Below are 25,492 nucleotides of genomic sequence, written 5' to 3'. Positions count from 1 at the left end.
AGTTTTGGTCTCCCTCACAACTGGAAACCTAGGGGCCGATTTTCAGCCCCTCACCGCCCGCTGCCGTCGACTGCCACCCACTGCCGCCGACATTGCTCCTGAAGACCCCGCCCAGTGCCAGTTTGGGGGCGGCCTGGAGCGGGCGGGAGGGGAGGGCCGCCGGGAAGCGCCCGCCGACGTCAGCGGACGGCCGAGTGGCGCAACTGAGCTCCCGCCCGCCGAGCTCCCAGATTCCTGCGGGCGGGACTCGGCGGGACGCGGCGGCAGAACGGGGGTGCACCGCTGACTTGGAGGCCGGTCCGTCCCCGACGGTAAGCATGAAGAACCTGAAAAAAAGGTAAGTGAACATTTTAACACTTTTTTTCCAACAGCGACTTACCTGGACGGGGTCCCTTGAAGGTCTGCGGATACCTTTTTTATTTTTTGCTGTTGTTTTCTTTTCCAGCTGCTCGACCCTCCGTGGGCCCGACTCCATCCTCGGCGGCACTTGGACGGCAAGCGCCTCTGCCGCCGAGAATGAGACCTCCCGCCCAGATTGGCGGCGTACGTGGTCCGTTTGCTGACCTTCGAGGGACCTTCTTTCTGAACGTCCGGTACCTCGGCGGGACTTTGGGCGACACTTGGGCAGGAGGAGACCACGCTGAACATGGGCCCCATTCTCTCCACATCCCCTCTGTCCAAACGCAGTCAGAATTTTAAGAGCTAAGCTCAATCTGGCTTCACCTGCAAGTCTTCTCTTTTCCAAAGCAAGAAGCCCCAACCTGTTCAACCTTGCCCAGTAGCTCTCAGTTCTGGGACCGCCCTGGTAAATCTTACCTTGCACTTTCTCCAGTCAGATCTTTAACTGTTGTTTTCTCTGGGGCACAGGCATCGGCACGGAAACTGAAACCAACCCCACAGCGCCCCCGGAGCCTCCACGAAAGAATATTAGAAGAAATCAAGTCTGAACGCAAACTGCGGCCCGTGTCTCCCGACGAGATCAGGCGCAGCAAATTCGGTGAGTCCGCCAGGCTAACGTTGACAATTTTTTTAAAAGTGTTTGTTTACAGATTTTCTGTTCTTATAAAGGTACCCAATACGCCGAGTGACTGTATACATTTCCATTTAAAAGTCAGCCTGCAATTTTTTTTTCATCGTTTTGCTTCATGAAAGAAAGATAGACTTGCATTTCTGTAGCGCCTTTCATGACCACCGGACAGCCCAAAGCCCATGAGGTACTTTTTAAAGTGTAATCACTGTTGCAGTGTAAGAAACGTGGCAGCCAATTTTGCGCACAGCAAGCTCCCACAAACAGCAATGTGATAATGTCCAGATAATCTGTTTTAGTGACATTGATGGAGGGACAAATATTGGCCAGGATACAGGGATAACTCCCCTGCTGTTCTTCAAAATAGTGCCATGGGATCTTTTACACCCACCTGAGAGAGCAGACAGGACCTCGGTTTGACGTCTCATCCGAAAGATAGCACCTCCGACAGTGCAGCACTCCACTAGAGTGTCAGCCTAGATTTATGTGTTCAAATCACGGCTGAATTATAGAGAACCCAATGCAAGAGACTAAAAACGGCTGTGGTTGATGGGCACAGTTTGAAAAGCGCCCCCTACTGGCTGATTATTACATAGCCGTATAATGTTTTAAACCATGATTTTAAACAATTACTGCGTGTCGTTAAAAATGAAACAAGTTTGCCTCCCAGTGGCTAATCCCAGAGCAGCATTAATAAAGATGGCGGAAGCCCATGCAACTCTCCTGTGTCACAGTGTCAGCCGTGGCTCAGTGGGTAGTACACTCGCCTCTGAGTCAGATGGTTGTGAGTTCAAGTCCCACTCCAGGGGCTTGAGTAAAAATTCTAGACTAACACTCTAGTGCAGTGCTGAGGGAGTGCTGCACTGTCAGAGGTGCCGTCTTTTGGATGAGACCCCGTCTGCTCTCACAAGTTAACGTAAAAGATCCCATGGCACTATTCCGAAGAAGAGCAGGGGAGTTATCCCGTGTATCCTGGCCAATATTTATCCCTCAATCAACATCACAAAAAAACAGATTATCTGGTCATTGTCACATTGCTGTTTGTGGGAGCTTGCTGTGCGCAAATTGACTGCTGCGTTTCCCACATTACAACAGTGACTACATTCTAAAAGTACTTCATTGGCTATAAAGCGCTTTGAGATGTCCAGTGGTCGTGAAAGGCGCTATATAAATGCAAGTTTTTCTTTCTCTTTCCTGGTTGCCAGGACCATGTGACAGTGAGCAATGTCCATGGGAACTGGAGGGAACAATAGGAGTAATAAATAGCACCTTATCACATCCTCAGAATGTCACAAAGTATTTCACCACCAATGAGTCACTTTTGATGTGCAGTCACTGTTGTGTTGGCAATTTGCCCACAAACAGCAAAGAAATCAACGACCAGTCAATCTGTTTCTGGTGGAGACTTAAAAAAATATATATTTTATTCGCTCCTTGGATATGAGCATCACTAGCAAGGCCAGTATTTATTGTCCTGGAGAAGGTGGTAAGCCGCCTTCTTGAACCGCTGCAGTCCATATGGTGACGGTACTCCCATAGTGCTGTTAGGGAGGGAGCTTCAGGATTTTGGCCCAGTGACGATGAAGGAACGGCGATATACATGCAAGTCAGGATGGTGTGTGACTTGAAGGTGATGGTGTTCCCATATGCCTGCTGCGATTGTCCTTCTAGTGGCAGAGGTCGCGGGTTTGGGAGGTGCTGCCCTGTAGCTGTGGATTCATACTCCAGTAAATCTCAGTATCTTAAGCGGAGAAAGGGTAAATAACTGAGAAAATGTCACTGCACTATAACAAGGTTTGTTGTGGCAACCATGCGGATTCAGTTTCGATTGGTGCTCTGAAGAAGCGACCCAAATCCCATCTGAACAGCAGGCCTGCTTTCTCCTGCATTAATTGGGTCTTTGTCATTGAAACAAGAACGTAAGAATTAGGAGCAGGAGTAGGCCATGGTTGATCTTCTACCTTAATTCCGCTTTCCCAGCCAGTCTCCATATTCCTTGGTTCCCTTAGTATCCAAAAATCTATTGAGCTCCATCTTGAATATACTCAACGACAGAGCATCCACAGCCTTGTGAGGCAGAAAATTGGCGGAGGGGCCGAGAACCGGGGGGCGCAGATTTAGGGAGATTGGTGAATGGTTGGGATCTGCCTGGCGGGGGGGGGGTGGTGGAGGCAGACTCAATTTTATCTGTCACGAGGGAGTTGGGTGGGTATCTAGGGGTTGGGGAATGTGCAGGACTGCGGGGAGGGGGCGAGGGAGTGGGACTCTCTGAGAGTTGGCACGATGGGCTGAATGGCCTTCTTCCGTGCTGTATGATTCTCTAAAATTCCAAAAGCTTCACAATCCTCTGAGTGAGGAAATTCCTCTCATCTCAGTCTTAAATGGGCCGGCCCCTTATCCTGAGACTGTGCCCCTAGTTCTAGACTCTCCAGCCAGGGAAGTAGAGCTGAGCCCAAGATCAGATCAGCCATGATCTTATAGGCTCCTGCACCTATTTTCTATCTTCCGATGTTCTCAGCATCTACCCTGTCAATTCCCCTCAGGATCTTGTATGTTTGAATGGGATCACCTCTCATTCTTCTAAACTCCAGAGAGTATAGGCCCAATCTACTCATCCTCTCCTCGTAGGACAATTCCTCTCATCCAGGAACCCAGGAATCCATCCAGTGAACCTATCTAATTGTTTGTCCTTTCCTCAGGATTAAACACAAGTATTCGAAAGGACCAAATGCAAATGAGAATTCGGAGTGATGTTCTGTGTGTGCACTTTGCTGTTCTGTCTTTTGCAGTTCTCGGCACAATGTTGATAGTATAAAATTTTAATGATGAGATGACATTCTAACCCTGTATTATTTTTTTTTTTCTGTTCTTCCTAACCATCCAATTGTTTTTCTTACAGTAATGCGACCACTTAGCATGTCTTACAGTTTTGACTTGTCAGGTAAAGGCAGTTCTAGTACCTGACATGTGGTGGTTATTGTCACGTCCCGCTTTGGCTTTCGCCTCCTTCCCTTCATCCATCTTTATTTTGATCATTCTCAGCTCCGTGGGTTAATGTAATGCTGCTGCTGGCCTTGTGATGTGTGCTTGGTGCCGGGCCTGTGGTGCTGTCATGGCAATGTGTGTGGTGGCGGTTTGCTTTCAGCCAATGAAGCATATATTGTACATTGACTTCAAGTCGAAAAAGAATGAATGTGGTTAGAGTGTGGGAACTTTTTCATTTATTTATCCACGGGATGTGGGCGTCGCTGGCAAGGCCGGCATTTATTGCCCATCCCTAATTGCCCTCGAGAAGGAGGTGGCGAGCCGCCGCCTTGAACCGCTGCAGTCCGTGTGGTGAAGGTCACTCCCGCAGTGCTGTTAGGGAGGGAGTGCCAGGATTTTGACCCAGCGACGATGAAGGAACGGCCGATATATTTCCAAGTCAGGATGGTGTGTGACTTGGAGCTGGTGGTGTTCCCACGCACCTGCTGCCCTTGTCCCTCTCGGTGGTAGAGGCTGAGGGTGTGGGAGGTGCTGCCGAAGAAACATACTGTACTTGCGACCAGGGGTGGTGGAGGGGTAGAACTGAGTGTCAGCGTATATGTGGTATCTGCCCTCGCTGAGGGACAGCATGTAGATGAGGAATGGGACGGGGAGGGCGGGGGCAAGGGTAGATTTAGGGGACTCTATAGATATCTGCACGGGGCAGGAAGAGAAGCTACAACTGAAAGTTCTGTGGCTACGCTTGGATAGGTAAGAGTGGAACCGAGAATTAGCCTTTTGGTTCGTCTCTTCAGTTCTCATGAGGAGACTGAAGGAGCTTTCTGGATGGCTGGGCTAAAGGCCTTCCTCATCTGTATTGTGATCATGTGAATTGTTTGTGCTTAATCTAAGTCAAAAACCATAGTGGAGTTACGTCCATCATGTGATGTGTGTGACTGCAGTTCATCCGCTTAGAACCTCCTTTGTATTTTTCCTGCTTTATCGTATAAGGAGATCTGTTGTAACACAGAACATTATAGGCACTGTTCAGCGAGTGAGACTAGAATTAGCCATAACACATACGGTTAGTGTGTAAGGGGTAGCGCTTAACTTTGTGCGAGAGCGAGTCGGCAGCCCATTTTACATTCCTTCTGATTTTTATTTCCCGAGGAGAGGTGTAACTCGAGTTACAAACTCGCTCGCACCCGTTTTTAAAAAAGAAAGACTTGCATTTATATAGCACCTTTCACGACATCCTAAAGTACTTTACAGCCAGTGAAGTACTTTTTTGAAGTGTTGTCATGTCGGAAACACGGCAGCCAGTTTGCACACAGCAAGCTCCCACAAACAGCAATGTGATAATGAGCAGATAATCTGTTTTAGTGATGTTGATTTGTGGGATAAACATTGACCAGGACGCCGGGGATAACTCCCCTGCTCTTCTTCAAAACAGTGCCCACAGGACACTGTTTTGAACCCACCTGAGAGGACAGACGGGCTCTCGCTTCACCGCTCATCCGAAAGACAGTGCAGCACAGGAGTGTCAATCTGGATTTTTTTGTACTCGAGTCCCTGGAGGTAGGCACTGACAGTATGGCAGTCGGGTGGGAGATGCTTACCCATTAGTGCCTGTCTGGGTGGTGCTAACCAACCCAATTTCTCCCCCTCATTGTTAAAACAATCAACTGCTCTGGTTTTAATTATGCATGTTGAGTTTTTTTTCAAATGGCTTTCAAAGATTTTTTTCTAATTTAAATGATTTTCTCAGCTCTAAGCCCCCATGCCTTGTTAAGAGGGTAGACAGATGGCCTTCCCTCTAGCCACTGCCAACGTTACTGTATCATCAGTCACTAAACGTTGTAGAGTGGAATTGCTTCCTTCCGAGTATTAAGCAGCTCACCGTTCTTGCTGACAGTCCAACCAAGTTGGAAGCTTGGCCTGGAAGGAGGGTGTTTATAAAGCAGGCACCAGTCCCTGGCACGTGAGTTGGAACACCCTGTATCCAGTACCATTATTTTATGAGGTTTCTTTTAGGTTTTGTGTCAGAAGACCTGGGATGTTTCAACCCAGAGAAGAATTTTGCCGTTGAGGAACAGGAGTAGGCCATTCAGCCCCACGAGACTGTTCCATCATTCAGTGAGATCACGGCTGACCTGAGGATTATTATGGGAAGGTTAGCGTGTCTGCCTGACTGGTGGCTGTGGCGATGTCGCAGAAGGGGAATGCCGTTTGTAGGTGGTGTTCTTTTAATATTTTTGCACAAGTAGAAAAAGTTTAACAACCGACTTCGGGTAACAAAGTTTGGATGGTGAGAAGGGGGTTTGCTCTGATTCATTGCTAGAGTTGCCACATTTGCCAGGTTTATACATGGGACAGAAGCCAGGGCAGAGGAAGGGATCGTGACTCAAGTCTGCTTTTTGCTTACGAAGAAAGTTTAGCGAACACCACGATGACTTTAATTACTGATGTGCACTCATCATGCGGCACCGGAGTAGGAAAAACTGGACGATAGATTTGCATTTTTAGACATTTTACAATAGCTCAAAAGACCGCACTGCCTGCTCCAAAACCAACGATAAGGTGGCAACTCTAACCTTGATATTGGCGCTATGGGTGCAGCAGAACAAGGGCAGCTTAGAAATAGGTCCTGCAAAATTGCGTCGTAGAGGAGGACCTTTATATTCACTTCTCCTGTGTTAACAGATGTGACGACTCCGGAGAGGAGCAGAAAGACCATGCCGCCCCCTGTGGCCAATGGTGCAGTTATGTCTCAAGCTATCGAAAGGGATGGCCACACCACCCAAGTGCAAAGAAAGAAACTCCTGAAGGCGCCTACGCTGGCAGAGATAGACAGCTCAGACTCCGAGGTAAAGGATAATCCGCTGTTGAATCCAGTTCTCTGTTGTTCTTCCTCTTACTCGTTCATTGGTGTGTGCGCGTGTGTGAGCCAACGCAAGACATTGCGGATGCTGGGAATCTGAAATAAAAACAGAAAATGCTGGAAACGCTGCAAAGAGAGAGAAACAGAATTAACGTCTCAGGTCGATGACTGTAATGTAGGCACCTGTGAGTATGCCCACAGGCTGGTAGAGCTGGTGAGTTGTAAGCTTAGCCAGTCACGTGATGTTCACAAGACTCAATAAAACCCCAGCCAGTTGGGTTCAGGGGATCCACGATGAGGCAGGTGGATGAACTGGTAATGTGTAGTGTGATTGTTAAACCTTTTGCTAATTCTTAATAGCAATGTGTTGCTATGAACTCTTAAGCAAAGAACCCATGAAGCAAATACATTACAATGTCCTTTCATCAGAACTGGAAAAAATTAGAACTCTAACAGGTTTTAAGCAAGTACAGACGGAACAGGGTGGAATGACAAAGTAATGATGGTGCGAGGCAAAAGGAGATGGTAATGGGACAAGTAAAGAAACAAAAGATTGGTCTAGAGGAGCTGTCAATGGGAATAATCACCAAAAGCTGCTGTCAGATCATAACCTCTGACCCCATTTTTTCAGACAGCATCATCCCTTTTGTCCTTTAATCTCTCCTGCCTTCCACCCCATCACAGACCTTCCCTTTTGTTCTTTCCTCCCCTCCCCCTTTCCCTCCCCCTTACACTTGCTTAAAATCTGTTGCATCTCTAACTTTTTCCCGTTCTGACGAAAGGTCATCGACCTGAAACATTAACTCTGTTTCTCTCGTCATAAGTGCTACCCGAGCTGCTGAGCGTTTTCTGTATACAGTATGTGTAAACATGTGTGTTTGTGTATGCATTTGGGGCAGGGGCTTCATTTCCTGTACCTACACCTTATAATGGATCAGCAATGGAGAGAGCCACAGAGTGAGACGACACATGATGCCTTTAAGGGGTTAGATAAGTACATGAGGGAGAAAGGAGTAGAAGACTATGTTGATCGGGTTTGCTGAAGTAGGGTGAGAGGTGGCTTGTGTGGAACATAAACACTGCATGGACAATTTGGGCCCAATGGTCTGTTTCTATGCTGTAAATTCTATGCAATTCTTTAAATACATCAATGTCTGACCAATGCACGTTAGACTCTGTGGTATAAGAACATAAGAACATAAGAAATAGCAGCAGGAGTAGGCCATTTGGCCCCTCAAGCCTGCTCCGCCATTCAATATCATGGCTGATCCGATCATGGACTCAGCTCCACTTCCCTGCTCGTTCCCCATCACTCTTTATTCCCTTATGCTCAAAAATCTGTCTACGCCTTAAATACATAGTCTAAGGATAAGGGGTAAGCCATTTAGGACTGAGATGAGGAGAAACTTCTTCACTCGGAGAGTTGTTAACCTGTGGAATTCCCTACCGCAGAGAGTTGTTGATGCCAGTTCATTGGATATATTCAAGAGGGAGTTAGATATGGCCCTTACGGCTAAAGGGATCAAGGGGTATGGAGAGAAAGCAGGAAAGGGGTACTGAGGTGAATGATCAGCCATGATCTTATTGAATGGTGGTGCAGGCTCGAAGGGCCGAATGGCCTACCCCTCACCTATTTTCTATGTTTTAATGACCCTGGGGCAGAGAATTCCACAGATTTACAACCCTCTGAGAGAAGAAATTCCTCCTCATCTCAGTTTTAAATGGGTGGCCCCTTATTCTGAGACTAGGTCCCCTAGTTTTAGTTTCCCATATGAGTGGAAATATCCTCTCTGCATCCACCTTGTTGAGCCCCCTCATTATCTTATATGTTTCAATAAAGTCACCTCTCATTCGTCTGAACTCCAATGAGTAGAGGCCCAACCTACTGAACCTATCCTCATAAGTCAACCCCTTCATCTCCGGAATCAACCGAGTGAACCTTCTCTGAACTGCCTCCAATGCAAGTATATCCTTCCTTAAATACGGTGATCTACTTTTCCAGTTGATAGAATTCCAAGTTAAGGCGATATATATTCAGGGCTCTTTGAAGCTTCAGCAACTCAACACTAATTTCAACACTAACTGTCTCCAGGTTCTTTGACATGAGAATGTAAATTCTGCTCAGGTCTGGAGCTATCTCAATCTCAGTATAATCATTTTTATACTGTGTAAAAACTGCTAAACTGGTAGCATTTGTTTAGAATAATTGGTGCGTTTCTGAACAGTTTACAAGCAGTTCATTAGGGTTAGCTGCTGAGTCCCTATGTGCTGTTTAAGTCTTTATAATAATATTTAACACCCACCTGTCTTTTTCCCTTTTTATCGTTTCTTTTTGCACCACCATCGGGGGCTGTGCCTTCAGCTGCCTGGCCCGTAAGCTCAGGAATTCCCTTCCTAAACCTCTCCGCCTTGCTGCCTCTCTCTCCTCCTTTCAGACGTTCCTTAAAACCTATCTCTCCTGTCCCAATACCTCCTTGGGTAGCTGATAACGCTCCATTCAAAGCACTACATAAGTGCAAGTTGTTATCGATGTTGTTGTTTATAGCCTTTACATTTATTGTCAAATGTTTATCTCACTCCCTCTCAAACCAGCACTGTGATTAAATTGGTGTCCATAGCAACTTGTGGTCATGTATTGCATCTAATAACACGTGGTAGGAATAATATTTCCAACCTGTCCTTAATCCGTTTAGTACCAATCCTGAGTTTCTGCCACCCTGTGATTGATTCAGTAACCAGTGGAAATAATCTCCCACTGTTTACCTTCCAAATCCGGGTACGGTCACAGAGTGGTTACATAAGAACATAAGAAATAGGAACAGGACTAGGCCATATGGCCCCTCGAGCCTGCTCTGCCATTCAATAAGATCATGGCTGATCTGATCATGGACTCAGCTCCACTTCCCTGCCCGCTCCCCATTACCCCTTATCCTCTTATCGTTTAAGAAACTGTCTATTTCTGCCTTAAATTTATTCAATGTCCCAGCTTCCACAGCTCTCTGAGGCAGCGCACTCCACAGATTTACAACCCTCTGAGAGAAGAAATTTCTCCTCATCTCTGTTTTAAATGGCCGTCCCCTTATTCTAAGATCATGCGTTCTAGTTCTAGTCTCCCCCATCAGTGGAAACATCCTCTCTGCATCCACCTTGTCAAGCCCCCTCATAATCTTATACTTTTCGATAAGATCACCTCTCATTCTTCTGAATTCCAATGAGTAAAGGCCCAACCTACTCAACCTTTCCTCATAAGTCAACCCCCTCATCCCTGGAATCAACCTCGTGAACCTTCTCTGAACTGCCTCCAAAGCAAGTATATCCTTTCGTAAATATGGAAACCAAAACTGCACGCAGTATTCCAGGTGTGGTCTCACCTTTACCTTATATAGCTGTAGCAAGACTTCCCTACTTTTATACTCCATCCTTTTGCAGTAAAAGCCAAGATACCATTGGCCTTCCTGATCACTTGCTGTAACTGCATACTATCCTTTTGTGTTTCATGCACAAGTACCCCCAGGTCCCGCTGTACTGCGGCACTTTGCAATCTTTCTCCATTTAAATAATAACTTGCTTTTTGATTTTTTTCTGCCAAAGTACATGACCTCACACTTTCCAATATTATACTCCATCTGCCAAATTTTTGCCCACTCACTTAGCCTGTCTATGTCTTTTTGCAGATTGTTTGTGTCCTCCTCACACATTGCTTTTCCTCCCATCTTTGTATCGGCAGCAAACTTGGCTACGTTACACTCAGTCCCTTCTTCCAAGTCGTTAATATAGATTGTAAATAGTTGGGGTCCCAGCACTGATCCCTGCGGCACCCCACTAGTTACTGGTTGTCAACCAGAGAATGAACCATTTATCCTGACTCTCTGTTCTCTGTTAGTTAGCCAGTCCTCTATCCATGCTAATATATTACCCCCAACCCCGTGAACTTTTATCTTGTGCAGTAATCTTTTATGTGGCACCTTGTCAAATGCCTTCTGGAAGTCCAAATGCACCACATCCACTGGTTCCCCTTTATCCACCATGTTCGTTACATCCTCAAAGAATTCCAGCAAATTTGTCAAACATAACTTCTCCTTCATAAATCCATACTGACTCTGCCTGACCGAATTTTGCTTTTCCAAATGTCCTGCTACTGCTTCTTTAATAATGGACTCCAACATTTTCCCAACCACAGATGTTAGACTAACTGGTCTATAGTTTCCTGCTTAGTCACTGGACTAGTTTTAATTCAGTTCATGAAATAAATTTGGAATAAAAAACTAATATCCGTACTGGTGACTATGAATCATTGTAAAACCCCATCTGGTTCACTAATGTCCTTTAGGGAAGGAAATCTGCCGTCCTTACCCGATCTGGCCTATATGTGACTCCAGGCCCACAGCAATGTGGTTGGCTCTGAAATGGCCCAGCAAGCCACTCTGTCGGATCAAAAATAACTGCTACGATGGACTGCAGCGGTTCAAGAAGACGGCTCACCGCCACCTTCTATGGGGCAATTAGGGATGGGCAATAAATGCTCGGAATAATTATTTGTACTAAGTCTCCCTTCTGCACATGCATCTCCTGACTCTACGACCCCTAGCCCCAGCGCAATTTACACTAGCCCTTTTCTGCGCATGCGCCCAACCGCAGCGCCAATCCATCCATTCTCCGATCCGGCGACCACGTTGCCTCCACTGCAGCTCCGAGCCTTTGATCCATCTGGCCTCGAGGGTCCGCGGGCAGCCCAGAGCGGCGGCGGGGAGAGAGAGAGAGAGAGAGACTGGTGGTGGGGGGGGAGAGAGAGAGAGAGACTGGTGGTGGGGGGGAGAGAGAGAGAGAGAGAGAGAGAGAGACTAGGGGGGGGAGAGAGAGAGAGAGACTGGGGGGGGGGGAGAGAGAGAGAGAGACTGGTGGTGGGGGGGAGAGAGAGAGAGAGAGACTGGTGGTGAGGGGGGAGAGAGAGAGACTGGTGGTGGGGGGGAGGGGAGAGAGAGAGAGAGAGACTGGGGGGGGAGGGGAGAGAGAGAGAAAGACTGGTGGTGGGGGGGGAGAGAGAGAGAGACTGGTGGTGGGGGGGGAGAGAGAGAGAGACTGGGGGGGGGGAGGAAGAGAGAGAGACTGGGTGGGGGGAGAGGAAGAGAGAGAGACTGGGTGGGGGGAGAGAGAGAGAGAGCGAGACTGGAGGGGGAGAGAGAGAGAGAGAGAGAGAGAGACTGGGGGAGAGGAAGAGAGAGAGACTGGGGGAGAGGAAGAGAGAGAGACTGGGGGGAGGAAGAGAGAGAGACTGGGGGGAGGAAGAGAGAGAGACTGGGGGGAGGAAGAGAGAGAGACTGGGGGGGGGAGAGAGAGAGACTGGGGGGGGGGAGAGAGAGAGACTGGGGGGGAGAGAGAGAGAGAGAGACTGGGGGGGGGAGGAAGAGAGAGAGACTGGGTGGGGGGGGAGGAAGAGAGAGAGAGACTGGGGGGGGGGGAGAGAGAGAGAGAGAGAGAGAGACTGGTGGTGGAGGGGAAGAGAGAGAGACTGGGGGGGGGGAGAGAGAGACTGGGGGGGGAGAGAGAGAGAGAGAGAGAGAGACTGGTGGTGGGGGGGGGAGAGAGAGAGAGAGAGAGACTGGTGGTGGGGGGGGAGAGAGAGAGAGAGAGAGAGACTGGGGGGGGGGAAGAGAGAGACTGGTGGTGGGGGGGGGGAGAGAGAGAGAGAGAGAGACTGGTGGTGGAGAGGAAAGAGAGAGAGACTGGGGGGGGGGGGAGAGAGAGAGACTGGGGGGGGGGGAGAGAGAGAGACTGGGGGGGAGAGAGAGAGAGAGAGAGAGACTGGTGGTGAGGGGGGAGAGAGAGAGACTGGTGGTGGGGGGGAGGGGAGAGAGAGAGACTGGGGGGGGAGGGGAGAGAGAGAGAAAGACTGGTGGTGGGGGGGGAGAGAGAGAGAGACTGGTGGTGGGGGGGGAGAGAGAGAGAGACTGGGGGGGGGGAGGAAGAGAGAGAGACTGGGTGGGGGGAGAGGAAGAGAGAGAGACTGGGGGGGAGAGAGAGAGAGAGAGCGAGACTGGAGGGGGGGAGAGAGAGAGAGAGAGAGAGAGACTGGGGGAGAGGAAGAGAGAGAGACTGGGGGAGAGGAAGAGAGAGAGACTGGGGGGAGGAAGAGAGAGAGACTGGGGGGAGGAAGAGAGAGAGACTGGGGGGAGGAAGAGAGAGAGACTGGGGGGAGGAAGAGAGAGAGGGAGACAAGGGTGGGGGCGGGGGGGTGGCGGGGGGCGGATCGGAGGGGAGAAAGGGAACTCAGGGAAAATGTTCTTCCAACTCCCTACAAGGGACATTATTGGAGTGGATGATATCCAGGTCACGACACTGTCACTATTCACTTCATACCCAATAAACCTGTTAACAATCCGTGCACAATGCCCCATGGGGTGTAAGGTTTGGTTGGGGGAGGGATGTATCCTTTCTGACTTCTGAAGTCAAAATGGATCATGTGCAAAGTTAAGCTGGGCGGTTCCTTTCACACATTCCAGTGAAGCTTCAAGGTGTGGCTTGTCCTCCAAGGGGACTAATCAGTAATAGGTCATGTGTTAATGGAGAGCCAATCAGAGAAACGGCTGCAATTTAGTTAGTACAAATGGGCGCATCTATAATTGCCAGCGACGCCCACATCCTGTGAATGAATAGATAAAGCCTTTCATAATTTTGAACCATTCTTGACCGCTGGATATATTCAAGAGGGAGCTAGATGTGGCCCTTATGACCAAGGGGATCAAGGGATATGGAGAGAAAGCAGGAGTGGGGTGAATGATCAGCCATAATCATATTGAATGGTTGTGCAGGCTCGAAGGGCCGAATAGCTTGCTCCTGCATCTATTTTCTATGTTTCCAGTGAATAACAGCCGGTGAATAATCTCTCATCAAAACTGGCTCCTAGAATTTCTGTGGTTGTTTCTCCTTAAGATCGGCGAAAACCCTAACAGCCCTAACACCTCAATGTTTCAGGAAACAATTCCCGCCAGTTTGGGAAAGCACGAAACTCGGGTAAGATTCTTAATAAATATTGGATGGAGGGCACTTCAGCGGAGGTCAGAGAACTGCAGAGAGGACCTAGCTAGAGAGGAGATCATTGTATCTGATTCTGTTGTTAATGAGAAAAAAGGTACCTGGAGCAGAAGAACACAAGAAATAGAAGCAGGAGAAGGCCATTTGGCCCTTCGAGGCTGATCTTCGACCTCAACTCCACTTTCCCACCTGATCCCCATAACCCTTTATTCCCTTAATATTCAAAAATCTATCGATCTCTGTCATGAATCTGTCATGAAAATGACTGAGCCTCCACAGCCCTCTGGGGTAGAGAATTCCAAAGATTCAGAACCCTCTGAGTTAAGACATTTCTCCTCATCTCAGTCCTAAATGGCCAACCCCTTATTCTGAGGCTGTGAGCCCTGGTTCTAGACTCCCAGGCCAGGGGGAAACATCCTCCCTGCATCTACCCTGTAAGAATTTTGTATGTTTCAATGAGATCGCCTCTCACTCCTCATCACATTTAAAAAGCACATTGAAAATGCACTTGAAGTGCCATAACCTACAGGGCTACGGACCAAGAGCTGGAAGGGTGCTTTAAGGTGATTGGCAGAGGATCCAAAGGCAACATGAGGAAGAGCCTTTTCACGCAGCGAGTGGTTAAGATCTGGAACGCACTGCCTGAAAGGGTGGTGGAGGCAGACTCAATCGCGGCTCTCGAAAAGGAGTTGGATAAGTACCTGAAGGAAAAAGATTTGCAGGGCTATGGGGAAAGGGCGGGGGGAGGGGGGGGCTGGGATTTGCTGAAATGCTCTTGCAGAGAGCTGGCATGGGCTCGATGGGCCAAATGGCCTCCTTCTGTGCTGTAAAGAATCTATGATTCTATAAGTGGGATTAGGCCGGATAGCTCTTTTTTGGTCGGCACAGACACAGACGGCAGAATGGCCTCCTTCTAAGAACATAAGAAATATGAGCAGGAGTAGGCCATATGGCCCCTCGAGCCTGTTCCACCATTCTATGCCATGCATTTCTATGATTCTAGACGACAGTCATCCACTTTAAAGCAACTTGATGTATAATATGATACTAATCTTCAGTGACTTGTGTTGAATTTTTCAAATTCCTGTTTGTTTGTTGTTGATCAGAAGTTCACATTCCTGGTTAGCCGAGTCACGGTGACTCTGAATATGCAACGGCCCTGAGCTGTTCAGTGCATGTAATTGAATGAATAGTCCTGCTCAGAGTGAGACCACGGGGCTTTTTGTTGTGATTTCTTATTTAAAAAAGCTATCCCTTTAAGTGCTCCGATCATCTGATGTTGCCTTGCGTGTGCCATGTTTCTGTGGCAGTAATTCACACTGTCAGGGTCCACTTTTTGTGGTTTATCTTCAAACTTTTCCCGATTAGATTGTTGCACTGAGCCCTAAGGATGCCTGATTTAGATGAGCAAGGGGAGTTCATGAGCAGCCCACAGATGCTGGTCACCATTAAAACTCGCTTTCCCCAGCCAAGTGTGTGACTGGCCAGATTATGGGGCAAGTTATATGGCAGTAGCCTACTGAAATTAGGGAGAGAGAGTCCCATAAAAACATCAGTCATTGAAAGTTGGCATGCAGATACAGCAGGCGGTGGAGAAGGCAAATGTCATGTTGGCCTTCATAGCGAGAGGATTTGAGTATAGGAGCAGGGAGGTCTTGCTGCAGTTGTACAGGGCCTTGGTGAGGCCACACCTTGAGTATTGTGGTACAGTTTTAGTCTCCTAATCTGAGGAAGGACGTTCTTGCTATTGAGGGAATGCAGCGAAGGTTCACCAGACTGATTCCCGGGATGGGGACTGACATATGAGGAGAGATTGGATCAACTGGGCTTATATTCACTGGGATTTAGAAGAATGAGAGGGGATCCCATAGAAACATATAAAATTCTGACGGGATTAGACAGGTTAGATGCAAGAAGAATGTTCCTGATGTTGGGAAAGTCCAGAACCAGGGGTCACAGTCTAAGGATAAGAGGTAAGCCATTTAGGACCGAGATGAGGAGAAACTTCTTCACTCAGAGAATTGTGAACCTGTGGAATTCTCTACCACAGAAAGTTGTTGAGGCCAGTTCGTTAGATATATTCAAAAGGGAGTTAGATGTGGCCCTTATGGCTAAAGGGATCAAGGGGTATGGAGAGAAAGCAGGAATGGGGTACTGAGGTTGCATGATCAGCCATGATTATATTGAATGGTGGTGCAGGCTCGAAGGGCCGAATGGCCTGCTCCTGCACCTACTTTCTATGTTTCTATAAGAAATAGCACTGGGAATAGGCCATTCAGCCCATCGATACTTGTACAAAATGTATTGATAACAGAATGGTTGCTGACACAAGAGGGGAAGATATTGTGGGTTTGTCACCCGTGGCTCAGTGGGTAGCACTCTCATCTCTTGAGTCTAGAAGGTTGTGGATTCAAGTCCCACTCTAGAAACTGGAGCACAAAAATCTAGGCTGACACTCCAGTGCAGTGCTGAGGGAGTGCTACACTGTTGGAGGTGACATCTGTCAGATGAGATGTTAAACCGTGGCCCCACCCTCAATCTCAGGTGGACATACAAGATCCCATGGCATTATTTTGAAGAAGAGCAGGGGAGTTATCCCCGGTGTCGTGGCCAATACTTCCCTCAATCAAAATCACTAAACATAGATTGCTGTTTGTGGGAGCTTGCTGTGCGCAAATTGACTGCTGCATTTCCCACATTGTAACAGTGACTACACTTCAAAAGTACTTCTTTGGCTGTAAAGTGCTTTGGGATGTCATGAAAAGTGCTATAGAAATGCAAGTCTTTTTCTTTATTCACCGTAAATCAAATGGAGATAAAGTATAGGTATTAAAATCGCTAAATTAGTGCCGCTAGTTAATAAGGCCATAAAAAAGCAAACTAACCACTGGGGCTCCTTTCTAGAGGGATAGAACTGAAAAGCAGAGAAGTTATATTAAAGAAACTTGGTTAGACCACACTTAGAGTACTGTGCACAGTCTGGGTCTCCATAATATAAATAAGATATAATATAAATAAGATATAGAAGCACTGGAGAAGGTGCAAAAAAGATTTGCGAGGGTGATACCAGAACTGAGAGATGATACCCATCAGGAAAGGTGGAACTGTCTGGGGCTTGTTTCTCTGGAAAAGAGCAAACTGAAGGCTGACAAGATCGAGGTCTTTAAGATTATGAAAGGGTTTGATAGGGTAGCTGTAGAAAAGATGTTTCCACTTGTGGGGGTGACCAATACTAGGGGGTCATTAATATAAGATGGTCACTGATAGTCCAATAGGGAATTCAGGAGAAACGCCTTCACCCAGTGAACAGTGACAATGTGGAACTCGCTACCTCAAGGAGTGCAGGAGGCGACCAGCATAGATGCATTTAAGGAAAAGTGAGATAAGCACATGAGGGAGAAAGGATTAGTAGTTTTTGCTGATAGGGTTAGAGGAAGAGGGGTGGGAGGAGGCTCGAGTGGAGCATAAACACCGGCATAGACCAGTTGGGCCAAATGACCTGTTTCTGTGTTGTAAATACTATGTGGCCCCCGGCCTGCGAGCACCATGGGAGCAGGCCGGGGAGCGGAAGGAGCAGCGTGACGGCGTACCACTCCAGGGAGCAGCACGTGCTGAAGCAGGAGGGCGACGGCAGCGAAAAGGGCGACTGGATTGGACATCACTAAGATCCAGGTCGGTGATTGGAGCGTGGGCAGGTACAGCAGGAGCAGCGAGGTCGGGGCGAAGGAGCGGCGAGAGATTGTAGAGGGATGCGATTGGGGCCCGGGAGAGGCGTGAGTTCGGGGCCCAGAAGAGCCGAGGGCCCAGGGGCAGCACGGGCCAGCCCACACTGCGATATGTGTGCGCACTAGGTCCATGCAGCAGAGCTGGTCTCTAATCGTCTTGGTTAACCCTTGCCATTGGACCAAGACCTAGCTCTGTCAAGCCCGTGTGGTGGCTGGTGTGCAACGGCCACCACACGCTAAAAAAATCCACGCACAGGCATCTTCCACCCTTCAACATGTAGTTCGGGATCTGGAATATTAGGTCCTTCATTGAAACACCTGTGAACTTTTTGACGTGGAAGCAAGTCATCCTCGATTCGCGGGACTGCCTATGATGATGAAGGTGATGATGTCATTCTATGAACGCCTTTGCCAGCTGTGGAAAAAAGGCTTTTTCAGAATCCTGAATTCAAACATAACAAGAAAGCTAATAACAGATGAGATGGGCATCTGCAATGGAGCTCCTTCCTCCTATGGGAAGTGCGTTCATTAACCTGCCCAGTGTGTAGCTCGATACTTGGTTTGCGGATGTCAATAAGTTATGATTCAGACCACAATCTCTTGGCCTCCATTCTTCTGGAGTATGGCTGTCATTTGAACAGTTCAGTAAGTTACAGCCTTGTTGCTCATGAGCTGTGGTTAGAGTGAGCTGTGTCAGTGGTTATAGCAGTGTGCTCCGCCCATTACACAGTCTACTTCTACCAGCAGAGGGTAATGACAGCATATTGGCCCTTTTTTTTTACACCATGGGATGCTGGTGTGCAAATACTTAACGCATGCATCTACAATTCCTCGTCACTATTTTAGAAGAGACATGGATTCATACGGTAATGACCCGTGGTATAATTTCAGGCCCATGATGATTTATTTCAAAATGTAAACATTTAATTTTAAGCAATGAAAGCAATATTATTTAATGTATTACATTACTTGCAAACAAATGTGACTGCAACATACAGTTAAATTACTTGCAAACAAATGTGACTGCAACATACAGTTAAATTACTTGCAAACAAATGTGACTGCAACATACAGTTAAATTACTTCCAAACAAATGTGACTGCAACATACAGTTAAATTACTTCCAAACAAATGGGACTGCAAGGAAAGAATTTTGGCCCCCGAGATTTCAACAAGCGTTGTACTGGTCTCATGCCGCAACTTCAGAGGAACTCCGGGAAAATGGAGGATCTGGTCTCTGCCGTTTCTTGGTTGCAACTCTTCTCTTTGATCCTTACAAGGCAACTGATAGGCCAGGGACGAGGTGGAGGATAGACGTGGGACAGGGACTCCCTAACCCTCGGGGGGTCTCCACTCGTGAGGCTCACTGAAGACTTAGCGCAGTCGTGGCGACAGTATGCCGAGAGATAATGCAGCCCCCGTCTCCACTCGGGTACTCGTGGCCTCCGCCAGTGAAACATGGGAGGTGATGTCAGACTGCCCAAGAGCAGCTAGGACCAGCTTCCTGCCAGGGGCATCAGCCAGGAGTGGAAGGCCAGCCCAGCCTCCTGAAGCCTCAGTGGAGCTCGTGCAGCCAACCACTGGCCATCAGATTACACCTCGGAGAAGCACTAGAATACGTGAGAGGAAGGCAGGTACAGGCACCCACGGGAAGCACTGTGTTTGAGCATTTTGGAGCGTGGGCAGGAGCATTGGCGGGGCCCTGGTAAAGTAGACGAGCGGCAAGGGATCGTGGCAGAGGTTCGGCGAATGTTTGGTGCGGAGGTGCGGCGGGGGAGATCGTGGTGAAGGTGCGGCAAGTGTTTTGTGGCAGAGGAGCGGTGGGAGATTGTGGCGGAGGTGCGGTGAATGAGGGTAAGGGGCCCAGAACAGCCCCGTGCCCAGGGGCAGCATGGACCAGCCCACCCTGCGATATGTGTGCGCACTAGGTCCGTGCAGCAGAGCTGGTCTCCAGTCGTCTTGGTTAACCCTTGCCACTGGATAAAGGCCTAGCTCTGTCAAACCCGTGTGGTGGCTGGTGTGCAACGGTCACCACACGTTAAAAATATCCACGCACAGGCATCTTCCACCCTTTCACCTGGAGTTCAGGACTGGAACATCGGGTCCTTCATTGAAACATCTGTGAACTCTTGTGGAAGCAAATCATCCTCGTTCGAGGATGAGTGTTAAGGAAAAGTAGGTTGGCTTGTGTACACTTTGGAATTAATTTATTGTATATATGCCTCCTTGTTATTTATGGAAGTTGGGGTCAAATGGGAAAGGCTGCACTTATCTGTTGTGACCTATTCAGTCAGGCGATGATTAATGATACACTTGTGTTGAGCAAAGAGGGCTGATGCGTTGTCATGTTGCAGGATGCATGGTGCATTGAGGGAATGTTCCTTTATTAGCAAGCGATGAAGACTAAGTGAGTAAGATGGTGCTGTCAAAGGTAGACTATATTACGCAGCAAGAGACATCAGTGATGAGGTGTGTTATGATGCTCTTGCAGCAGTCAATGAGGAATCCTCCGAGTGCAGGCAATCGTGATGGTCGCCTCCGTGCGGAACTGCCTCTGATGGAGCCAGGGCCCCCTGGCCAGAAATGTCAAAGTTCAACCCTTCTTTTGAATGGTGAAGCTGTGAAGGCCACAGCAGCCTACAGCTATTTGTGACCCACAATCTGGAGCATACTACAGAACAGCCCCATGCACTGCACTGAGGAGCCGAAATTGATGGCCTTACCGCCCACTGCCACCGACATTCCTCTGCTCGAGCCGCCCAGTGCCACTTTCGTCGTGGCCTGGAGCGGGCGGGAGGGGCGAGTCGCCGGGAAGCGCCCGCCGACGTCAGCGGACGGCCGATGCGCGTAAGTAGACGCCAGCCCGCCGAGATGCCAGATTGGTGCGTGCGGGAATCGGCGGTGGACCGCCGAGTGCGGGCAGCTCCGTCCTCAACGGTAAGTGTGAAGATGTTGTAAAACAGGTTAGTGAAGTTTATTTAAATTATTTCTTTACAGGGACTTACCTGGATGGGGTCCCCTGAAGGTCGTCAGATGTGTTTTTTGTTTTGTTTTTGATGTATTTTATTTTGAGGTCTTCGACCCTCCCGGGGCCCGGCTCCATCCTCGACGGCACTTGGGCGGCAAGCGCCTCTGCCGCCGAGAATGGGACCTCCCGCCCGCTGCTGCCCAGATTGGCGACGTACGTCGCAGGTTTGCCACCCGCCGACCTTCGAGGGACCTGGGTGATGAAAACTACTGTGTTCCTAACACAGATGAGAGTGCACACAGGGAGGTGAAAGTAACAGTGACCTCAGTCTTTATTAAGACACTGCAGAGTAAGGAACAGGCCTCAGGGGCCGGCTTATATATAGTGCTCCCAAGGGATGCTAGGATCCCTTGGGACTTCAGGGGATGCGCTCCCTGGTGGCGGAACATAGGAGTGCATGCTTTACAGATACACAACATCACTCTCCTCTCCCACCCACACCTCCCCCCACAAAGTCAAAGTGAAAACTATTTACAAGGTGAGGCGGTCGGGAGCCTTTCTTTCCCTGGTGGACCGCCTCGGTACAAATGTCTGTTCTGGTGTGTTGGCTGTGCCCTCGCTGGGCTGGCGTGTTGTTGGCCCTGCAGGGCTGCTGGGTGAGCCTGGCCTTGCTGGGCTGTTGGGCGTGATGGGTTCGATTTCCTGGTCCAGCGTGGTGTCGTTGATCCTTTGGGTGTGTGTTGTGGGCTCGAAAAAGGTGGTGTCTGCTGTGGGTTGTTCAGGGCACTCTGTGAACCGCAGCCTCGTTTGGTCCAGGTGCTTTCTGCAAATTTGTCCATTGCCTAGTTTGACTACAAATACCCTACTCCCTTCTTTAGCTATCACCATGCCCGCGATCCACTTGGGACCATGTCCATAATTTAGCACATACACAGGGTCATTCAGATCAATTTCCCATGACACAGTGGCGCGACCATCGTTTACATTTTGTTGTTGCCGCCTGCTCTCAATCTGATCATGCAGGTTGGGGTGAACCAGCGAGAGTCTGGTTTTAAATGTCCTTTTCATGAGTAGCTCAGCCGGGGGCACCCCTGTGAACGAGTGGGGTCTCGTGCTGTAGCTGAGCAGTACTCGGGACAGGCGGGTTTGGAGTGAGCCTTCTGTGACTCGTTTAAGGCTCTGTTTGATTGTTTGTACTGCCTGCTCTGCCTGCCCATTGGAGACTGATTTAAACGGGGCCAAGGTGACATGCTTGATCCCATTGCGGGTCATGATTTTTTTAAATTCGGCACTGGGGAAACATGGCCCGTATGTCAGGCAGGCCGTGGGTGGCAAACATGGCCCTCAGGCTTTCAATGGTGGTGGTGGCAGTGCTTCCCGATATTATTTCACATTCAATCCATTTTGAAAAAGCATCCACCACCACCAGGAACATTTTAGCGAGAAACGGGCCCGCATAGTCGACATGGATCCTTGACCATGGTCTGGAGGGCCAGGATCACAAACTTAGTGGTGCCTCTCTGGGCGCGTTGCTCAACTGAGCACATACGCTGTATTGTCGTACACAGGATTCTAAGTCAGAGTCGATACCGGGCCACCACACGTGGGATCTGGCTATCGCTTTCATCATTACTATACCCGGGTGTGTGCTGTGGAGATCCGAGATGAACGTCTCCCTGCCCTTTTTGGGCAGCACTACGCAGTTACCCCACAACAGACAGTCTGCCTAAATGGACAGCTTGTCCTTTCGCCGCTGGAACGGCTTGTTCAGCTCCTGCATTTCATTGAGGATCCTGGCCCAGCTCCCATGCAGTACACAGTTTTTTACTAGGGACAGCAGAAGATCTTGGCTGGTCCGAGTCCTAATCTGGCGGGCCGTGACAAGTGATTTATCATTTTCAAACGCTTCCATGACATTCAACAAGTCTGCAGGCTGCGCCATTTCCACCCCCGTGGTGGGCAATGGTAGCCGACTGAGAGCATCCGCACAGTTCTCTGTGCCTGGCCTGTGGCGGATAGTATAGTTATACGCTGATAGCGCGATTGCCACCTTTGTATGCGGGCTGAGGCATTAGTATTTATCTTCTTGTTTTCAGCGAACAGGGATATGAGGGGCTTGTGATCGGTTTCCAGCTCAAATTTGAGGCCAAACAGGTGCTGATGCATTCTCTTTACCCCGAACACACACGCTAATGCATCTTTCTCAATCATGCTGCAGGCCCTCTCGGCCTTAGACAAGCTCCTGGAGGCACAGGCGACAGGTTGCAACTTCCCCGCAACGTTAGCTTGTTGTAATATTCACCCGACTCCATACGACGACGCATCACATGCTAGCATGAGTCTTTTACACGGGTTATACAATACAAGCAGCTTGTTGTAGCATAAAATGTTTCTGGCTTTCTCAAAAGCAATTACTTGTTTTTTTTCCCCATACCTAGTTCTCATTTTTATGCAATAACACATGTAGGGGCTCTAAGAGGGTGCTTAACCCCGGTAGGAAGTTACCAAAATAGTTGAGTCCCAGGAACGACCGCAGCTCCGTGACGTTCTGTGGCCTGGGCGCGTTCCTGATAGCCTCTGTCTTGGCGTCTGTGGGCCGAATGCCGTCCGCCGCGATCTTTCTCCCCAAAAACTCCACTTCTGTTGCCATGAAGACACATTTTGACCTCTTTAGCCGCAGCTCTACGCGATCCAGTCGCTGGAGGACCTCCTCTAGGTTTTGTAGGTGCTCGACAGTGTCCCGACCCGTGACCAATATGTCGTCCTGAAAAACCACCGTGCGTGGTACCGACTTGAGTAGGCTCTCCATGTTTCTCTGGAAGATCGCTGCAGCCGACCGAATTCCAAACGGGCATCTGTTGTAGATGAACAGTCCCTTGTGCATGTTGATGCAGGTGAGGTCCTTCGAAGACTCCTCCAGCTCCTGCGACATGTAGGCCGAAGTCAGGTCGAGCTTAGTGAACGTCTTGCCTCCTGCCAGCGTCGCAAATAGGTCGTCTGCCTTAGGTAGCGGGAATTGGTCCTGTAGCGAGAAACGATTAATAGTTACTTTATAATCGCCGCAAATCCTGACCATGCTATCACTTTTGAGTACTGGAACAATCGGGCTGGCCCACTCGCTGAATTCCACTGAGGAGATGATGCCCTCGCGTTGCAGCCTGTCCAGCTCGATTTCCACTCTCTCCCTCATCATGTGAGGTACCGCTCGCGCCTTGTGGTGAATGGGTCGTGTCACTGGGACTAAGTAGATTCGCACCTTCGCCCCGGAAAAGTTTCCAATGCCTGGCTCAAAAAGGGAAGGAAATTTGTTAAGAACCTGGGTACATGAGGCCTCATCGACATGTGATAGCGCTCGGATGTCATCCCAGTTCCAGCGGATTTTGCCCAGCCAGCTCCTTCCAAGCATTGTGGGGCCATCGCCCGGGACAATCCAGAGTGGCAGTTCATACACCGTGCCCTCGTAGATGACCTTAACCATGGCGCTGCCCAGGTCAGTGATAGGCTCTTTGGTGTACGTTTTCAGTTTCGTGTGGATGGGGCTCAGGGCTGGTCTGAGTGCCTTGTTGCACCACAGTCTCTCAAACATCTTTTTACTCATGATGGATTGGCTAGCGCCAGTATCCAGTCCCATGGCTACGGGTAAGCCATTCAATTTTACATTTAGCATTATAGGTGGCCATTTCATCGAAAATGTGTGCACCCCGTGTACTTCAGCATCTGCCTCCTCTCTCTGAGGCTTGAAATTGCTTTGATCCACCATGGACCGATCTTCCTTTGCAACGTGGCGGTTAGCAGGTTTTGTAGAGCTTGCAGCTCGTCTGCAAGCTCCTTGGAGGTGCCCCATTGTTCCACAGCTCCTGCAAACATACCCTTTGAAGCGGCATGAATAGGCTGAATGGAAACCTCCACAAAGCCAACAAGGTGTGAATAGCCTTGCATTCATCATTTGTTGCAGACTCTGAGTCATCTGGGTCACCTGAGGCCTGCTGGCAGTTGCAGACTTGTGGTTATTGCTCGCAAACACAGTTCCAGTTCATTTATGAACATTGCTAGCACTTGTGTGCTGAGAGATTTGTTTGGTGTTATCACTGGTGGACACAAAACCCTGTGCTATTGCAGTGGCCTTTCTGAGGGTCGGTGTCCCTATAGTCAAAAGTTTTCATAGGATGGTCCCGTGATCAACGCCCAGTTAAAAAAGTCTCTGAGAATTTGCTCCAGGTAGCCATCGAACTCACCTTGTCCTGCAAGTCGCCTTAGCTCGGCGACGTAGTTCACCACTTCCTGACCTTCAGATCGCTGGCACGTGTAGAACCGATACCTCGCCATCAGCACGCTCTCCCTCGGGTTAAGATGCTCCCGAACCAGTGTACACAGCTCCTCATACGACTCATCTGTGGGTTTCACCGGAGCCAGTAGATTCTTCATGAGGCTGTAGGTTGGTGCCCCGCAGACCGTGAGGAGGACCGCTCTCCTTTTTGCAGCGCTTCCTTCTCCGTCCAGCTCGTTGGCTACAAAGTACTGGTCTAGCCGTTCGACATAGGTTTCCCAGTCCTCACCCTCCGAGGACTTCTCCAGGATGCCCACAGTTTTCTGCATCTTTGCGTTGGATTCGTATGCTCGTCGCCAGTTATTGTGTTCCTAACACAGATGAGACTGCACACAGGGAGGTTAAAGTAACAGTGACCTCAGTCTTTATTAAGACACTCCAGAGTGAGGAACAGGCCTTAGGGGCCGGCTTATATATAGTGCTCCCAAGGGATGCTGGGATCCCTTGGGACTTCAGGGGATGCACTCGCTGGTGGCGGAACATGGGAGTGCATGCTTTACCGATACATAGAAACATAGAAAATAGGTGCAGGAGCAGGCCATTCAGCCCTTCTAGCCTGCACCGCCAT

The 25,492-nt window shown here is 49.1% G+C and overlaps 1 protein-coding gene across 4 annotated transcripts in view; it reads left to right on the top strand.

The window, feature by feature from the left end:
- Nucleotides 1–25,492, top strand: part of LOC139277661 (protein spire homolog 1-like) — a 377,805-nt gene that overhangs the window by 286,655 nt on the left and 65,658 nt on the right. For all 4 annotated transcript variants that reach the window (XM_070896458.1, XM_070896440.1, XM_070896449.1 and 1 more), the window contains exons 8-9: nucleotides 868–997; nucleotides 6,695–6,858. In XM_070896458.1, coding sequence (XP_070752559.1) covers nucleotides 868–997; nucleotides 6,695–6,858 — 294 coding nt within the window. The remainder of the gene's footprint in view (nucleotides 1–867; nucleotides 998–6,694; nucleotides 6,859–25,492) is intronic.

Source organism: Pristiophorus japonicus, chromosome 1 (assembly GCF_044704955.1).
Source record: "Pristiophorus japonicus isolate sPriJap1 chromosome 1, sPriJap1.hap1, whole genome shotgun sequence".
NCBI classification, from domain to species: domain Eukaryota; kingdom Metazoa; phylum Chordata; class Chondrichthyes; family Pristiophoridae; genus Pristiophorus; species Pristiophorus japonicus.
Note: the sequence above shows the minus strand (reverse complement) of the source record. Positions and strands in the feature narration are given on the sequence as shown.